The sequence below is a fragment of the Nannobrachium achirus genome (assembly GCF_963921795.1).
Source record: "Nannobrachium achirus genome assembly, chromosome: 19".
Classification (NCBI taxonomy): domain Eukaryota; kingdom Metazoa; phylum Chordata; class Actinopteri; order Myctophiformes; family Myctophidae; genus Nannobrachium; species Nannobrachium achirus.
In genome coordinates, this window is record NC_137826.1 from 31400212 (window position 1) to 31418707 (window position 18496).

The window sequence follows — 18496 nt, forward strand, 5'->3', positions numbered from 1 at the left end:
CTGGCCTCGGGCGAGGACAAAATCAAAGTTGAGGAAGCCCTCAGTTCTGAACTCAGCAAAATCCTTTCCACACTTGGTTTTCCGATAAGAAACTGTCATTACACCTTGGTAAAACAGAATCCATTCTTTTTTGGTCCAAACATACCTAGTAATGCAAATGATTTCAAGGTTAGAGTTGACAATATAGTAATCACAAGCAAAGAAGAGGTTACCTATTTGGGCTGTATTTGTGACAACTGACATGTGAAAAAGTGACATCAAACGTGATCAAGAAGGTCAATCAAAGAAAAAGGTGACAACAAGACTCTAGCTGGAGCCCTAATTCAATGTCATTTTGATTATCTTGCACCTCTTGGTTCTCCAACATCTCAGTGTCTACTGTAAGCTTCAGACCTCCCAAAACAAACTGATACCACTCGGCTACTTCTCTGCATTAAGCCTATGACCCACCTAATTCTAATTTACTTTGTGATGGCTCAGGTTAGAAGACGTGTGTAAGGGAAAAGCAATGGGATTGATATTTATGATAGTTGAAGCCCTCAATACCCTACCTGTCTGTGTCTCTCCAAAGTGAATGACACCCACACATCCACAATACTAGAGGGGGCAACATGTTCTGGTACCGCCCCAAATTTTGAACAAACATGGGAAAATCCTCATACTCTGCACTAAATTAAAATAAAGCATGTGAATCACGGTTCTTTCTAAATTGGCCTGACAAAAAAAAATCTACAGGAGACCATAAGCCAAGGGAAGGTAAATGTACATTCCCATCGAAAGAGTGCGTCATTCACTGCCACCGTTTCTCTATTCAATCAATCATTCAAAACGCTTGACATGTACTGATATACATTTTTACCATTGCGGGCAATGATGAGTACCTGTAATACTAATACCGGTTGGCTGGTGTAGTAAGGCTTCCAGTGAATACTAATGAATTATGATTGTAATGAATGTGCACATAATTGCCCTGATGACTCAGAAGCTTGCTCAACAAACTTGCAACAGTGTGCAGAAGCCATTCTGCCCACTACCAAAGCAACCCAATATTCCATCAATAAAGATTAACCACTTTAAAACCTGGCATTACAATTTTTGGTATGCCATTAAAGGAGAAATGTATTATTTTTATTATTATTATTGCATTGATGGGCAGAAACAGGCTTTGTCTTTCTTTAAATTAAACTAGAGGTTTGCGTCCCCTCCCCCACTTCGCCCGTTTTATATTAAGATAATATGTTGTCTGAACTTTCGTTGCTTTCACCTTGCAGAATCACTTGCAGAATCACTTGGTCACCTCAGCATAGAGGTTAAGTGTATTCAGCAAATCATCCTCTAGTTTCATCCTTTCTTTGTAGAACAATAATGTCTTTCAAATTCAAGACATTTTTATTTACCTTTAAATGTCACTTTTGTACTGCTATCTATTGACCGTCTCAAGCCACCTTGGGTATCATAGTCATGGAACACCACATTTGAAATGGCTCAGCTCAAGCCTTTCAGTAGAAAAGTATCTGTCTTTACATAGAAGTCATCATCATGCTCAGCCCCTCCTGTGGGGTCCAACAGCAATGCATTTAAGATGTTTCCTCTTTCCCTGATCCCACCTAGCATAAAATAAATAAATAAATACAAATACATACGTGTTTTTGAAAAATATAAGATAAAGAAAACGTTATTGTCTGTTTTCATGAAAATGGGTCTTACGTCACATGGTCCAACAATAAATCACATGTGTATTCAGTGTTGGAAAATAACTAAATAGGCCTACATTTACTTAAGTACTTAAGTTTAAGTATAAGTTTGAGGTATTTTTACTTGTACAAATTTCCAATTTTCAATAGGCCTACTTTTACTTCTACTCCACTACATCTCTATTTTCAAAAGATGTTTACATTTGAAAACTTGTGAAATGTGACTTTTTGCACAATGAGTAGCCTACTTTCTACTTTTTGTACTTTAAGTAAAGTATATTTTGATGCCAATACTTTTGTACTTTTACTCAAATAAATGTTGAATTCTGGACTTTTACTTGTAACAGAGTATTTCTCCATTACTCAGCATCCCCCTGGTGCTGAAGTCACGTTTTGAAGGGTAAAAACCCTGCTAAAAGCCCATAGAGTTAACACAGAAATCGCAAATTTAATGCAATTTCCAAATAGTAAAGGATAAAATACGGCTAGCATGATCAAGAACACAAGATAGTAAAAGGCACAAAGCATTATAATTTACTTTACTGTTCGAAATAATGATTTGTTGGCTTTAAGTCCAGCTATTTCTGTATTAATTTCCCCTTCAAAACTGACCACCAGGAAGTTGCTGAGAAATTGCTGAGTGGGCAGGCCGTGAATAGGGCTAGCCTAGTTTCCTTAATTGTGAAAGTTATATTACAGGCCATACTCATACATCTGTAGGTTTGGGTATTTTCTTTACAGGTTTCTTCAAGTACCTTATAGTGAGCAACATTATTTAACCACTAAAACAAATCATTACCTCTTGGGTCCACGTTTTGGTACAGTGTTAATACGCCCTCTTGTGTTAGACACAATTAAATGTTCCCAATGATCTCTGCCTGCCTGGTACTGTAGGCTACTTCTGTATTATTGCATCACCTTGCGCTACATGTAATGAAATAAAATAAAAGTAAAAAAAAAACTCAGTTGATTATAAGTAATTAGGGCGCACTGTTGTTGTTACAAATTATAATATCGTTTTATGAAAAATGTCTTGGTACAAAATAGAGCTTCTCTTCATCGCCTCTAGAGGGCAGCACAGAGCTTGAGATGCCTATGCATGCAACTTGCTTCACGTGAAGAAGGAATGCTCTAGCTGGCTAAGTTAAGTTTTAGCTAAGAGTAGACATGTCACTAAAGTGCATTTAACGTCAAACTCGCCGTAGTTCAGTTATCCCGGACGTATCTGAGATTCTGAAAGAATCGTCGCACAAAACGAGTTATCGTGACAAAGAAGGGGTGCCCGCGTTGATTGTTGGCGAATTGGCTAAGGTCCACGGATCCAAGAACTTTGAAAATTGCCAACTGGTTAGCTAGCTGTTAGCTGGCTAGCTAGTAGTGGTGATCTCTCACAGAGTCAGGTTCAGTCATCATCACCATGTCTGCGGCAGGAGACTTCGGGAATCCTCTGAGGAAATTCAAGCTGGTGTTCCTCGGAGAGCAGAGCGGTGAGTGTGATTCAATGGCTTGGTTTTGACAGAAGTTGAAGACCTGTGTATTACAGGTTAACGATTGTTGTCGGGTGATTATAACGTCAGACACAGTGGGCTTGCTAGCTGTAACATAACACTGTCTTGGTACTCTGACAACGTCAGCAAGCTAACTTGGCTAACTGCCCCGTTGGTCTTTGATGTGTTTGATTGATTGATTGAAGAATTTATTAGAAGTTTGCAATAGAAAAAAGTACAGTTTCATGACAGTACAAATCACTGGTACAAGGTCAACTAAAAGGAGATCCTAGAAAGCCGAGGCTTATTTCCACAGGAACCACACTTTAAGTATCTCATATAACATTGAAAGACAGACGGATAGAACATAGTACTTTATCTAGGATAATATCAGTTTCAAAAGCATAACATCAAATACAAAAGGCAGAATACAAAGAAAAAGGGGGGGGGGAGCATGGGGGCTTAGTCTATTTACAAGTCACGGGTAGCTGCTGTCTGAAGGTGACTTTTCATACCAATTTTGAAGGAGGCTAGGGATTTGCTCTCCTTTAGGGCTTGTGGAAGGGCGTTCCACATGTTGATGGTATAGCAGGAGAACGAGTTAGCGCCTTGTTTAGTGTTAAATCTACGCTGATGATGATTAGTGGAGCTGCCTCTGGTGTTATGATCGTGAACATCCTTGACCTTTAAGAAGTAGTTTGTCAGGTACATGGGAATCTTGGAGGTGTAGTGTATCTTGTACACCAGGCCCATTGCAAGATGCTGTACTCTGTCAGCTACTTTGAGCCACCCCACGCTTTCGTGGTGATGCTCGGTAAGGTGGGTCAGAGGAGGGAGACCAAGCACAACCCTAATTAGTTTGTTTTGGGCTGTTTGGAGCTTTAGCTTTAAGGCAGCTGGGGCGTCGCGATACCAGACAAGGACTCCGTAATCAATGAGGGGCCCAATAAGAGCACCTCCTAGTGTCTTTCGGGATTTAATATTGATCAGTGGGGCAACTCTTTGCAAGAAGCGAATTCGTTGATTGACTTTATTGATTACCTTGGTGGTCATTTTTTCACTGGATAGGTTAGCCTCCAGGATGCAACCCAGGTAGCAGATGTGGTTTTTTCTTTCTATCACAGTGTCACCTACTTTAATTGTGAAGTTCTCAACTAGGCTAAGTTTCTGACTAGATCCAAAGAGGATACATTCAGTTTTGCCTAGGTGAATTGAGAGTCTGTTGTCATTGAGCCAGGTGCAGATCTTGTTAAGTTCACAGTTAAGGGCCTTTTCAACCTGCAAAATGTCTCTGCCTGAGACTAGGAGAGCCGAGTCATCCGCGAACAGAAACAGATTGCAGTCACAAGCAGATGACATGTCGTTTACGTATATTAAGAACAACAGTGGTCCTAGTATACTCCCTTGAGGTACTCCACAGTTTACTGGGAGGGGGGGGGACAGGGTTCCGTTGACTTCCACCATCTGTTCCCTCCCCACCAAGTAAGAGTGCATCCATCTCACTGCTGTGCTATCAAGACCAATAGCTTTGAGTTTTTCGATCAGAATAGAATGATCGACGGTGTCAAATGCCTTCTGGAGGTCCAGCATGACCATGCCACAATATTTGCCATCGTGAATTTCACGTTTGATGTAATCATTCAAATAGATGAGGCATGTATCTGTGGAATGGGACTCTCTGAAGCCAGACTGGAACTCGTAGATCAGTTTATTCTCTTCAAGATATCTAGCCACCTGTTCATAGACAATTTTTTCCATTACCTTAGAGATGGAACTAAGGATTGAGATTGGCCTGTAGTTGCCAGGGTCAAGTTTACTGCCTTTTTTGTGCAGGGGGGTTACCTTGGCTAATTTGAAGTCCTGGGGGACATAACCCTGCTTGATAGATAGATTAATAATATGGGTAATGATTGGGGCAATGGTGGCAGCTGAGTCTATGAGAAATTTGGGGGCAATTTTATCATGGCCAGCGGCCTTGAATTGAGGTAGGGTGCGCAGTTTTTTAAACACTTCATCAGTTGACACCGTGGCAAGTTTAAAGTTGTCTTTGCATACCCCAAGGTTCCTGTAGAATTTCAAGATGTGCCTAACACCAAACAGCCCAGATGGAGCGGGCAGTTTATTGACCAGATTTTTGGCCATGGAGGTGAAGTAGATGTTGAGATTTTTGGCTACATCAAGACTATCCGTGAGGAGGGTTATGGGAGTTTGGATGGATATGTTGCTGGCTATGGATCTGAGTTTAGCACCACAGTGTGTGACTAAACTCAAGTTTGGTAACTTTTTTACATATTATTATACAGTTAACCTTAGCTATCAAAAGTTTAACAGATCTCATTTAAAGAGGGGGGGTGGGTGGGTATACTATTTGTGGTTGAAATCAAGCTTAGCTAGTAAAATTAACTGTTGAAAAATCAAATATTTGCTTTCACCTCAAGAGTTTTAAATGATGAAAGGATGCTGAACCCTCCCATTGCTCCATGACATACTGTTCTGGCTTTGCCCCAAGGCTTACCTTGAAGTCATGACAGGAGCTCTGGGAAGCTGTATAGTAGTAGAACACCTGCTCAGGCATACTTGACTTAATGACCTGTTAAATATTTGTGTTTACAAAGACTTCAGATTTTCAGCACAAGAGCTGTGTCACTTCTGTAAATCTGAGCGTATGAGTCACAGCTCACAGTCAGGGCGTGTGTTTGTGTGTGTGTGGAGAATGAGATCACAACACACCCTTCACTGGCATTACACAATAAGTTGAATCATCCGGCAGTGCTTGTTGCTTTGTGGTTTTTTGAAATATCTTAAACCCTTTTTAACCTGACCTCCTATTTTGGGCATTATATAATAATGAAAATGGACCAAGCCCTCTCACACAGGCATTGTGAGCTTGTACATCAGCTATTTTCAAAATTCTTCTTTAAATGGGGCTTATTTTGTCAATTAGCTCCATTCAGTCCATTGTTAACTTTGAAGTCCTCCATAAATAGCTGGCTGAATAGCTAGCTGCTGGACAATCAATTAGTTGAGCTGTAACAGGTCCCCCCCCCCCCACACCCTGTCCTCGTCCTCCCGAGCACTTGGCACTCGCTTTACACATTTATTTGACAAGAAGTTTGATCCTTTTGACACATAATGTAAAATGTATCGTTGATGTCAGGCAGAAACCTCATATCTCCTTTTTTTCTTTTTCTTAAATTAATTCCATACTTAATCATACTACAGGGTCGCAAAAGTATCAGATCTGCCAGCTCGAAACACGGCTCAAAGCCACTTGTTTTGAACTTATCGATCTGCATATGCATTTTTGTCATTAAAATCATCAATCAATCAATCATTCAGAATTCAGAAAGTTTCGAACACCTTTTTTTTGCGTTAGCCTTGTGGCTCACACTTTGGACTGTAGTTCATAAACCACACGACACTGTGTTGTTGGCAGTTGGCACTTCATGTTGCTTATTGCCTCTAGCTTTCCAGAGTTGCGATACTTCATCTACTATTACAGTGATGTTACTAGGTTTTCAATGTAATGGGTCCCGGGACCCACAGGTGGTCATTCAAATGGGTCCCAGAAATCAAAACATTGACGTTTCTATCGCCTGTTTAAGACTTTCTACGTGGATTTTATTTGTGTTAACGTAGGGTAAAGTAGGATGCTTTCACCCATGAACAATGGTGGTGTCTGTGGAATTTTAAAATGTTTTTCTTTTACCGCGACCCGGTAAATTATTTTAACATGGACTCCAATGGAGGCGCATCCCCGGGACCCCAGGACCATGACATGAATGAGTCCATGAGCGACTTGAATGAGTTTTTGATGCGGGATGCGCACGTAATGACATCACTGCTATTACCAACTGTATTACGAGTCTGTAGTCTCTGTACTTAACCAGCAATTCAGATAAACACACAAGAAATGTCTTCTGAATCCTGTTGTCCATATGGTAACCAGTGCCACATGTAGTAACTAGATATTAACCACTCTGTAGCAGGGACGTGCAGAGAATGTTAGAGAGGCAGGGGCTGAAATAAGGGCCTTTTGGTGAAAATATTGAAAACAGCAGACCTCCAAGCTCACAACGTGTCGCGAGCTTGGAGGTCGGCTATTTTCAGTGCTTGATACCACACTGAACTAAGCATAATCAAGTGAATACTGGAGATGTGGCGTAACGGCATGGATTTCTACATAGAGAGGGCAATTTTTTCAACATAAGATGCTGCATTCAACTTCAGAAGAGTTAGGACAAAGCAATTCTCTTGAATGCTGCCTTCAGTTATGGCATGGAAAGTGGGCATTTGCATTTCTTTCACCATTGTAAAAACTGCAGGGGTTAAAGTTCTCAGTCCTGGGGACTGATTTCAGTCTTGAGGATTCCATAGGAGCTATTTCTTAGATCAGTGCAGATCCGCAAAATAATAAACTATAACTAAAAACTAAAAAGCTGTTATAATTTCAAGATATGAGTATTTGCATTGGCCAGATTAACAAAGAATACAAAAGATACTTCTATAAAATGAAGCATGGATTGGCACACACACATTCAGTGAAAGCAGTTCAGAACTTCAGGGAAACACCCCAAATATTGGTGTACGCTGCGCGCGCCACATTTCAAAAATCACATATTGGGACATGGTCTGAAAATACATTTCAGTCTTAGGATTTATTTTGGCTATAACCCCTGAAACTGCGAGAGGGCACTTTTTACAGACGGATAAAAGGGCAGGGGCTCGAGCCCCCTTTGATAGTCTATATGTGCACGTGCCTGCTCTGCAGTAATGCCAGCATTGCCTCCAGATGTAAGCCGATAGGAAAGCAGGGGAACATTGCCAGTTTGGATGACAATGATTGTTGTTGAGTTGACACACTTTAATAACTTAAATTGTGCAGTCAATCCCGACCTAGGCGAGTACATATATTATGTCTTGTTTTTATTTGTTACTTTCAGACAGTCAATGCATTGAATCAGACTGGTGGCATTTGTGCACCTAGAGTATGATTCCTGCATCCATCATCTATTAAATTCACATCAAGAACGTTTTAGGAAATAACAAATACACTCTTACTGAAAAGTGTGATGATCAGTGTTTGCATTTGTTTTGTGTGTTTTTTCTCTTCAGTGGGGAAGACATCTCTGATAACCAGGTTCATGTACGACAGCTTTGACAATACTTACCAGGTGAGATGAACAACACTGGGGGGGGGGGGGGCGTGTCATCAGTGCCCATAGTACCTGGGTGGGGTTGGTGAAGGGCCTTTCTGTGTAGAGTTTGCATGTTCTCCCCGTGTCTCTTAAGGCAGTGGTTCTCAACCTTTTCAGGCCGCGACCCCCAAAAGAATCATATTTTAACTGGGGACCCCCACACCCTGACGAGCACTAAGAGTTAAGGCATTACATTTGTATAACACAGTTCTATTGTGAAAATAGCAGATCTACATGCTCACATCGTCAATTTTCACAATTTCTGCCTGTAATATTTGACAATTTGGCCAATGTTTAATTTGTCATTTTAGAGGTATTGAAAAGTCCTTAAATTGTCACTTTAGAAGTGTGCAGATACCCACTATACACTTACACTTTGTTGGTTTTTTAGTGAGAAAACAATGTTTAACATTAAGTTAATAACATTAAGTTAATCATCTGGGGACCCCCTCAAATAATTTGGGAACCTACCCCTGGGGGTCCCGACCCACAGCTTGAGAACCACTGTCCTAAGGTAGGTACTCTCACAAAAAAATGCAGTAATCCTGGTCTCTATACTGCCTCCCCCTGGCCAACAGTGGTGCCTGATGGAGGGGAAAGGAACTGGTTGGAATAACGTGTTCCTTCCACGCGCTACGTCCAACCGGGGAAACTCCCCCCTGTCAAGTGAAAAGAAGCGGCTTGGACTCCTCATGCATAAAATGAGGTCAGTCCGTTGCTCTCCCCAGGTTGGCAGAGGGAATGTAGTGCCCAGGATTACATGATTAGACAATTGACACCGGGTGAAAAAATGGGTCACAAATACAAACACACCGTGGGATAAAAATGTAAAGGTATAGACTGACATGTATCCCATTGATATGTATATTGGTTTAATTTATGTGATTTTTCCTCATAATCTTACCTGGTGTTCATTTTCAGGCAACAATAGGAATAGATTTCTTGTCGAAAACCATGTACCTTGAAGACAGAACAGTAAGTTTTTGTTTTTGTATACTGTCTTACACATTACAAATGCCAACATACTGTATAAACTAGCATGTACTATCAAAGTTTGAATTACTGTCTCAACTTTGCTTGCTCTTATTTAGCAGTTAAATAACACACTTTGAATACCGGGAACCACATCCTTCTGTTTGATTGTTCCACTCGACACAAATTATGTTCCCTTTCCTTCCTTCTGTGCATTCCTGTATTGAAATTAAGGACTTTCAATGTCCTTTCATCCATGGGGCATTAAAATGTGTTTTTTTTAAATCTCCCCTGGGATGCAGAAGGGACAACGAGAACTTTTTGGGACAGTTAAATTTGTATTTTGGAATGGTGAAGATTTTTTTGTCTTGAGCCCTGCCTTATTCTGCATCGTTCACAATAGCAGCAACAGGGTGGACCAGATAGATTAGTGGTTAAGGCGCATACCACATATAGGCTCTGATGCAGCTACGAAACCTACAAAAAAGGTTGAGCTGCCTGGTTTCAACTTTTTTCAGCACTCCAATGACATAGTGAATCAATCGCATATTTTTATTTCACCATTTCCATCCCCTTCTTTCTCCACACAATGCCTGCTTGTAATGGGGCTACTGCCTTAAGACATTTCCATGTTAATTATAACCCAAGCCTTTATATTTTGCTCACTTGTTGCTTCCATACACCTCTACATCTGTTCGATGCGTGATGACGTCAATGAGCAGATTTATTTTGGGGCTTTTTTATGGCTATTGATAGCATAGTAGGTTGAGAGGAAAAGAGGAGAGAAATGGGGAGTGACATGCAGCAAAGGCCGCCAGGATCGGGACTCGAACCTGCAACATGCTTTAAGGTTACTTAGGTGCTTAGGTGCCCGTGCCGCTTCGCCAGCGGTCTGGGCATTATTTCCCCAAATCTAGACATCTCCCTCGTTGCTGGTCACTCAGTATATATACACAACTCGCTCTCTGTACCTCTCCGCTTTCCCCTGTATCGGTCTGCCTTTCTGTCTCTCTTGAACTGTCCATCTTGCATCTCCTTTTCCCATTCTTATGGCTACATTCAGCTTTCTTTGCTTTTTTTAAACATAGTTTTGTTTTGTTTTTTGTTTTTTTCCTGACCTCGTTTGTCATTTTGTTTTCATTCTTCCTGTGTTTTTCTTTTCCTCTTCTTTTATTTATCCTCCCACCCCACCCTTCCACCTGACCCCCTCCACCCCACAGATCAGGTTGCAGCTGTGGGACACTGCCGGCCAGGAGCGATTCCGCAGCCTCATACCTAGTTACATTCGTGACTCAGCCGCTGCCGTCGTCGTATACGACATCACAAGTAGGTACCCTCTCCCATGTTCATGAGCACTTACTCAAGTAATGTTATAAATTGTGCTTATATAAATATTTCAGCAATAGTAACAGGATTTGCTTTGACATTCTTAGAAAGATTCAGATTTGTATTATTATTATTGAATCATATAAATTAAAAGCCCTAAGAAGTTACTTCAAAATAGCTAGATATGTTGAGATAGATATTTGTCAGAGGGTTGATGTATATTTTATACCCTTCAAATTGTTCTTTATGAATTAGAATACTATTTGTGCCTGATCTTCGCTCTGACAACCCTCTGATTGCCAGCTGTCATTTGGCCAGGTTTTTGTGCCATCCGGCCAAGCACTTTCGGATTACTAGTCTGCTTGTCTAACCTCTGGGGTAACCCACTGACCAGTTTACTACCTATTATTCTTTACCTGCCTTCCCTAATCCAGAACTGTCCCTGGGCTTTTTATAGAGAAGTAGAATAATTGTAAACTGTTGCCATTACAAATGTCTAACTATGGGATAACATCAAACATGTTCTGGATTTATTAATGACATATTAGCTTATTATTGGTTTATTGTGTCTCAGTCTCTTCTGTGTCTTCATAACTGAGATTTGTTAATCTCCCAGATATTGATTGTGAGTTTCCAGTGCCCCCCTTTTCTCCTTTCCTGTATCAGATGTCAACTCCTTCCAGCAAACCACTAAATGGATTGATGATGTCAGAACAGAGAGAGGAAGTGATGTCATCATCATGTTGGTGGGAAACAAGACGGATCTTGCAGACAAAAGGTAATCTTTTCAAACTCCTGCCTTGGTACTCAGTCTAAAGGAGAATGCTAATGAAAACATTTAGGAGGGTTTGAGTGACTTGGTCAGAAGAATATTTCCCACTGACACAAACTTGGTTGTTTGCGCATTCATAATAACCAGTAAGACTCCCTAATCGGGAGATAAGCGACCGTTGGTCGCTTATCTCCATAAATAGAGCAAAAATGTGTTTTTCCAAAATCTTCCTGATCCATGTTGTTGACATGAGTGTAGACATACTGTGTAGTGATTTTCGTGATTTTAGGGCAAAATCTGAATCGGCCTCATGGTGGCGCTAGAGGGCCATGTGAGAAATGAGGGGTGGGGTCTCCTCGCCGCCAAGGCGGACGAATAGGTACCGGCCCCGGCTCTCCCGGTCGCTCCTAGCCCGAGTTACGGCATTTTATGTGAGCTGCAGTGGCAGGGGGTCCTCCACTGGGGGCGCCACCACTTTTGCATCCGTTCTGGAGCACCAGGAGTGGGTGGTCCCCGGGAATGCCCCGTGAGCAGCCCCGTTGGGGTGGTCATTTGGTCATTTTTGCACATTTGGTAATTTTTTACACCTGGGGGTCCCCCAGGGACCTGGGGGTCCCCGAAACTCCGGGGGTCCTTGGAGGTTGTAGTTTGGCAGGCAAGGAGTGTGTGTGCAAAATCTGGCATGGATCGGGGCAACGGTTGCAGAGATATGAGCAGGGCAAAAGTGTGACGTGTGACGTGTGACAGAGGGAGTGACGGAGTGACGGAGGGACAGCCGGTGGAGGTTTGGATAGTGTGCAAGTAACTGCGACCTACGGTCGCAATAATATCTGGGATTTATATAGCACTATTCTGAGTACTCGTACTGTACGCTTAACGTGTGTGGGAGCCAGGGGAGAGGACAAGTCAGAAAAATTCAAGATAAGCAAAAGATAAGAATTATTAAAAGCTGTAAAACACTAAAAATGACGAGTTGAAATCAAAGTCGACTCAAAAAAGCTATTCTAAACAGGTGGGCTTTCAGGGCGGTTTTGAGGGGTCCACTCAATATGCCGACGGGCCGCTATTCCAACTAGCGTCGTCAGGTTAGTTACTCGTCACGGTTACTGAGGTTAGGTTTAGGGTTAGGGTTAGAGTTAGGGTTAGTTTTAGTGTCGGAATACCGGCCCGTCGGCATATTGATGCGGACCCGGTTTTGAAGGTAAGATCACTGAGTCTTGGAACTATAAGTCAATGGTGTTTGTATGTCATTTTATTATGGCATTGAAATGGATACCATTGTTTAAAAAATATATAATCCATTATTGTTAATACTGTAGTATCTTTCTGGTGACCCATGACATCCATCCATTTTATAGTAATTTCTGTGTTCTCATTTGCTGTGCTTTTTTGTTGTAACTTCCTTATCTACCACAGGCAAGTATCTATTGAGGAGGGTGAGCGGAAGGCCAAAGAACTAAATGTAATGTTTATTGAGACTAGCGCTAAAGCAGGCTACAATGTGAAGCAGGTAAGGCTGTGTGTGAGTCGTGCTCTTTGGCCTCGCCGCTGATGCTGCCGCGTGTGCTCCACCTCCATAGGTCACCAGACAGATAGATGCCAGTGAACGTTGTGGACAGACACGTTTATCTCAATTTATCTTTGGCGCCTGCAGAAGGTCATTGGAGCATAATCCTGTTCAGAACAGACACTTAACCGACTATAAAAATCTCCTATATGGAGTTGACCTGCCACTCTGAAATGAACACGGCATGTCTGGTAACCCTTAGACTAGAGCAGAGGTGGCAGTGGTTTGGTGGAAAGGGCACGGCTTGTTCATCCACTTCCCAAATAATTACGTTCTGTTTTTTTTCTCTCTGTCTTTCCTTGTGTCCTTGTCGGTGTGTGTGTGGTCTGTGCTGGAATGTGCGTTCCCATGTCTGTATGTCCGCTGTGTGTGGTGACTCTTGGCTCATCACAGACAGATAACCACAGAGGAGGGAGAACAGAGAGCGAAAGAGATGAATGTTCTGTTTATTGAAACGAGTGCAAAGACAGGCTACAATGTCAAACAGGTAGATGCGCGTGCGTGTTTGCAGTGCTCATGCTCTCATCTGGTGGCTTCTGTTTTTCACATGCACGCGTGTTCACATAGATTTTGCTTTGAATGTCAGCTTTTTTCCCCCACTCTGACTGGGCGTTTGCGGATTTGTTTTCAAATTCTCTCCCATCTGTCCCAAATGCTGATTTGTACTGGTCAGCCCTTTGATCTTAAATCCCCAGTGGTGGGTGAGGGTTTGAATACCTGTAATCCTCGGCCCAGGTTTCATTTGATCATCTCATCCGTTTGGCATAGTATCACTAATTCTGTTGTCATGCAACCAGCATGCTGTGAAATTGAAGTCTCAAATATTGCTTAAAATATGTGTGGGCATGCAAAGCATCTTCACAAAATCATTTGTCCATTAAGATACACATTAATGTAGGTATCATTCTTAATCACATGGTCAAACTGGAACTCATTGAAATTCTCTGCTGTATTCATGAAACCACTCCTACACGGCACTTGACCAATTTTTGGGTTGCAATCTTACATTTTTTATTTAAATATGGTTGCCTACTGGCAGTTGTGTGTTAAAAGCAATAATACACTGTACTGTTTAACATGGCTACAGGCATTATAAGGAACTCAGCAATACCTGTTGCAGTGGTACAATATACCACACAATATTGCTTACGTCATTCAAAATGGAAAAAAAGCTTAACTTGATCTGTTCTGCTTTGGGGAAAAATTGAATGGTTACATAATAGTGGAAATGTTGGCTTACAGCACCCCACATACATTCTGCTGAGCTGGCAGGTGTAATGTCAGATTATGCTAAATATAAGAATATTTTAAATACTCAGCCACTACCACTGAGGCCCGGGTGTAATAGCCATTAGCCAGTAGCGGTGCCTCTGGCTTGACTGGGCACAAACACAATTGGCAGTGTTTGCTCGCTGGTGGGAAGCTGGCAGGAGATCGTGTCCTTGTCACTGCGCTAGCAACTCCCACTGGTTGGGATGCCTGTTCATTGGGGAGGGCAACGAGGGAGGATAGCATGAACCTCAATGTGTGTTATGCCCTCCCTGTGAAACCCCTCATTGTCGGTGTAAAGAAGTGGCTGGAAGCTGAAAACGTTTGAAAACCACTAGTGTAGTGTGACACCATCCCCAACCAAGCCAACTGTAGGGGTTAGCATTGACAGGAACCGCACTACTCATTGGGGTGAATTGGCAAGGACAGAATCTTTGAGCAAATGAAGACAAAAGGTTCTTGAAATAAACGGTTGTGCCTGGAGGTTCAGGCAGTTCGAATCCGACTCCTGTCTTGTCTTGCCTGTCTACTTTTCCTCTCTGCCCTCAGTTTCCTTCTTCTATCTCTCAGAAAATGTTAAATGCATACAAATACATTATTGTATTTAGTTGATTTACTGAGGAGATTTGTTGCTTCTCTCCTGCTCAGCTTTTCCGGCGCGTGGCAGCTGCCCTCCCTGGCATGGACAGCACACAGGATAAGAGCAGAGAAGACAGTATCCTTTCAGTACAAGCATGTGCCATAATGACTCGGTGATAGGGATGGGACGATATGAAAATGTCATATCGCGATAATTGTGACAAAAGAGGTCGTGACTTACGATATTATCGCGATAATCAAAATCCATTATCCTGGGTGGCATTCGTGGAACGAAGCTCACAACGCGTCGCAATGCAACGTATTGTGAGCTTGTAGATCGGCTATTTTTGGCAAAGACATTTGACAGAGAGTGAAAAAAAGACTATCAAGTACGTATATTAGTCCCCCCAGGAATCCGCGGAGAAAAAATCTTGATTCCGCGGAGAACAATCCTGATTCTGCGGAATTCTGCGATAAATTCCTGGGGGGACTAGTATATTGAAGTACCTTTTACCAATTATAGAGTGTTTAAGAGGTACCGGATATGCAGCTCGGCAAATAAAAGGTGAATTGATCCCAGTGCATGACGGAGGACGATATCATGATAAATTACATTTCCACGATACGATTATTGTGAGTTTTTTTATCATGATAAATGATAATATCGCTTATCGTCCCATCCCTACTCGGTGAAAGTGCTGAATAAGCTTGTCCTGTGAAATATATGGCCTTTTGTGCCTATATTACTGTGGGGGGCAGTGGCTCAGGTGGTAGAGCGGCCGCTTGGGAAACGGAGGTTTACTGGTTGCCATTTCAATACCCGATGCCCCCTGGGCAGTGGTGGAAAAAATATTTGACTTAAAGGACCAGGTCACCTCTGGGACAACCAGATCTTATTTTATTGTTGTGTGGGACACAATCAACACAATCCTGAATTATTCTTTGTGTTCAATCTGTGTTTTTAGATATGTTAGTATTTCAGCATGCTACAACTGGTCATATGATGCATTTTGCATCATATGACCAGTTGTAGCATGCTGAAATCGGCTGAAATACTAAAATATCTAAAAACACAGATTGAACACAAAAAATAACTCAGGATTGTGTTGATCGTGTCCCACACAACAATAAAATAAGATCTGGTTGTCCCAGAGGTGACCTGGTCCTTTAAGTAAAAATATCAATACTGGAGCGCCCGCTGGCCTACTGGTCCAGGCGCATACCACATAGGCTTTGTTTAGCCTGCAGCAGGTCGCTGGTTCGATTCCCGAACCCGACCAGATTTGCTGCATATCACTCCCCATCTCTCTCCCCGTTTCCCGTCGGTCTACTGTCCTGTCAATAAAGGCATTAAAAGCCCCAAAACATATCATATAACTATCAATACTGCAATATAGAAATACTCTGTCTATTACAAGTAAAAGTCCGGAATTCTAAATGTACTCGAGTAAAAGTACAAAAGTATTGGTATAAAAAAATGACCCATTTCAAGACACTGAACCCATAACTGCTACAGATGAGCAGGCTGGTGCTTAGTGGCTACAGATGAGCAGGCTGGTGCTTAGTGTGGTTTCCTCCACCATTGATGTGATGAATGTAATGTATGTGATGAATGTAATGTACATTTTAAAGGGCTTGGGGTAAAAAGGAGCATACCATTTTACACCCGGTACAATTTAGAACCATCCTCATAAATCACTTTATTTCCTTAACACCTGCTACCTTCAGTGATCGACATAAAACTGGAGAAGCCACCAGAACAACCTGTCAGTGAAGGAGGCTGTTCCTGTTAATTCCCACCTCTAATTATTACCTTTCTTTGTTTCTCCTACCTGCATATTCTCAGACCCACTCTATCCTCTGTACTGTATCTTTCTATGCCCTCCTCCCTTTTTTACCAGCACCTTGAAAGCCACGGCCTGAAAATACACTACATAATGTAATTGTCAGCATTGTGGAGACATTCTTTCTCTGTCATTATGTTAGGATAACTTGCATACTTTGATGTGACTGATGAACAGCCCCTGACCTTAGCCGTGCTTGGAAAAGATGCTCACTGCTTGCCATCAGCCTTATTTGTCCAAATTCAATATGATCAGTAATGTAATACTGTAGATATGGAAGGAATAATATCATCTGGCTGTTGTGTTTGTGTGTAAAAACTAACTGTTGGGGCTAGGTTTTCTAAATGACAGCAGTTATGTGATCATTCTACTGATGTTCCAAGCCGCCAAATTGATGGAGGATTGTGTGTGAATTCAAATTGAGGTATGCAGGATTAAAAACCTATCTGCAATAGTGAAATATTGCTTCCAAGTTTAATATGCACAATATTGACATGTGACATGTCTCCAATACAAAATATTTTAATTACTAATGGGTCTTTTTTTTTTATTACTGTCTATAGAATGTTGAAATGGCTGCAAGGTTGTGTGGAAACGTTTAGTGACAGCTGGCAGCTGAGGGCCTGTTTTAAACTGAGTTTGAACCCGAGCTGCCTGTGTCTCATGAGGGCTCCACTGGTGGAGCCGCTACTGCATACTTGCATGATCTGATGACTCTGCAAACTAACACCCCACAAACATGCACAGAACCACCACCAATTACTGTTCACCACACCACACATTACCTCCACATTACCGTCCTTTCTTCTCACACCTGTCCTTAGGGATGAACAAAACTCCTTACCTTTGCTGCCATTTTCTATTTTATTTTATTTTTCTTGGGATAGATCTTTACTTTTCTAAAGAGAACAACTATTATGGGGGGGAGATTGCTCGCAATTTTAGTGTTTAAGCAGGAGATCTTTCATATTATATTAAGAGTCATAATCATTATAAAACCCAGCATCATTATTAGATATGGTGACATGCCTTTTTAAAAAATGTAACTGTAGAGGGCTTCCTCAGCTGTGGGTTTACCTAGTTTGATATGTTCTGTTTGGTATGAAAGTATATGAACAATACTTTTTGTTTGGCTTTGATCTGTTTTGTTAGTGATTATTATTCTACATGTGTATTTAATCCACAATGACTTGTAATATTTATTTCTACTGGATGAGGTTTCTTTTTTAAGGCTGTTAATATCTTTCTTCCCTTGTTGGATGAGTCCTAAATTGCTATTAAGATATTCTTTCATCTGGTCCACCTTAACATACAGTAATGAGGACACCATGCAGGATCATCCTATTCTGTTTACTACTTATCAGATGCAATTTGAGCTGACTGACACAGTGCAATTTGAGAGTGTATGAACCTCTGGAGGAGGTTTTTCATCATAGTCTTTAACATTTTTGTCTGAATTGGTTTTAAGTGGAAATAAAAGTATGCTTCACTGTCAAGTCTCATCATTGTCTTATTGACATCTGTAAGCCCCATTTAGTAACTGCAGTTGTGATTTATAATTATATTGCTGAATAATTAATAGCTGGACACATGATCAAAACAGTCATTTATTTTTTATATCGGTTAAAGTGAGAGCTTAGTTTTTATTTATTTTATTATGTTCTACACTGGTCCCAGAGCTCATCCTACCTAGATGAAGGAGGCTTGCCGGTATGGCCCAGTGATAAAGATTACAGAGTGTTGAGTTAAACATGACAAGGAATCCATACGTTCCCGTATAAAAACCTG

The 18496-nt window shown here is 41.5% G+C and overlaps 1 protein-coding gene across 2 annotated transcripts; it reads left to right on the forward strand.

Annotated features, from left to right (window-relative positions):
- The first annotated feature begins 2857 nt into the window (after positions 1 to 2857).
- Positions 2858 to 18187, forward strand: LOC308304992 (ras-related protein Rab-6A). Of its 2 annotated transcripts, none has more exons than XM_080749616.1 (8): positions 2858 to 3181; positions 8297 to 8355; positions 9301 to 9354; positions 10572 to 10677; positions 11344 to 11455; positions 12866 to 12959; positions 14934 to 15000; positions 16593 to 18187. In XM_080749616.1, exons 1-8 carry the CDS (start codon positions 3112 to 3114, stop codon positions 16655 to 16657), a joined length of 627 nt encoding a protein of 208 aa, XP_080605742.1. In that variant the 5' UTR covers positions 2858 to 3111; the 3' UTR covers positions 16658 to 18187. The 2 variants fall into 2 exon arrangements, with proteins under 2 accessions (XP_080605742.1, XP_080605743.1); XM_080749617.1 differs by lacking the exon at positions 12866 to 12959 and adding an exon at positions 13410 to 13503.
- Positions 18188 to 18496: the final 309 nt, after the last annotated feature.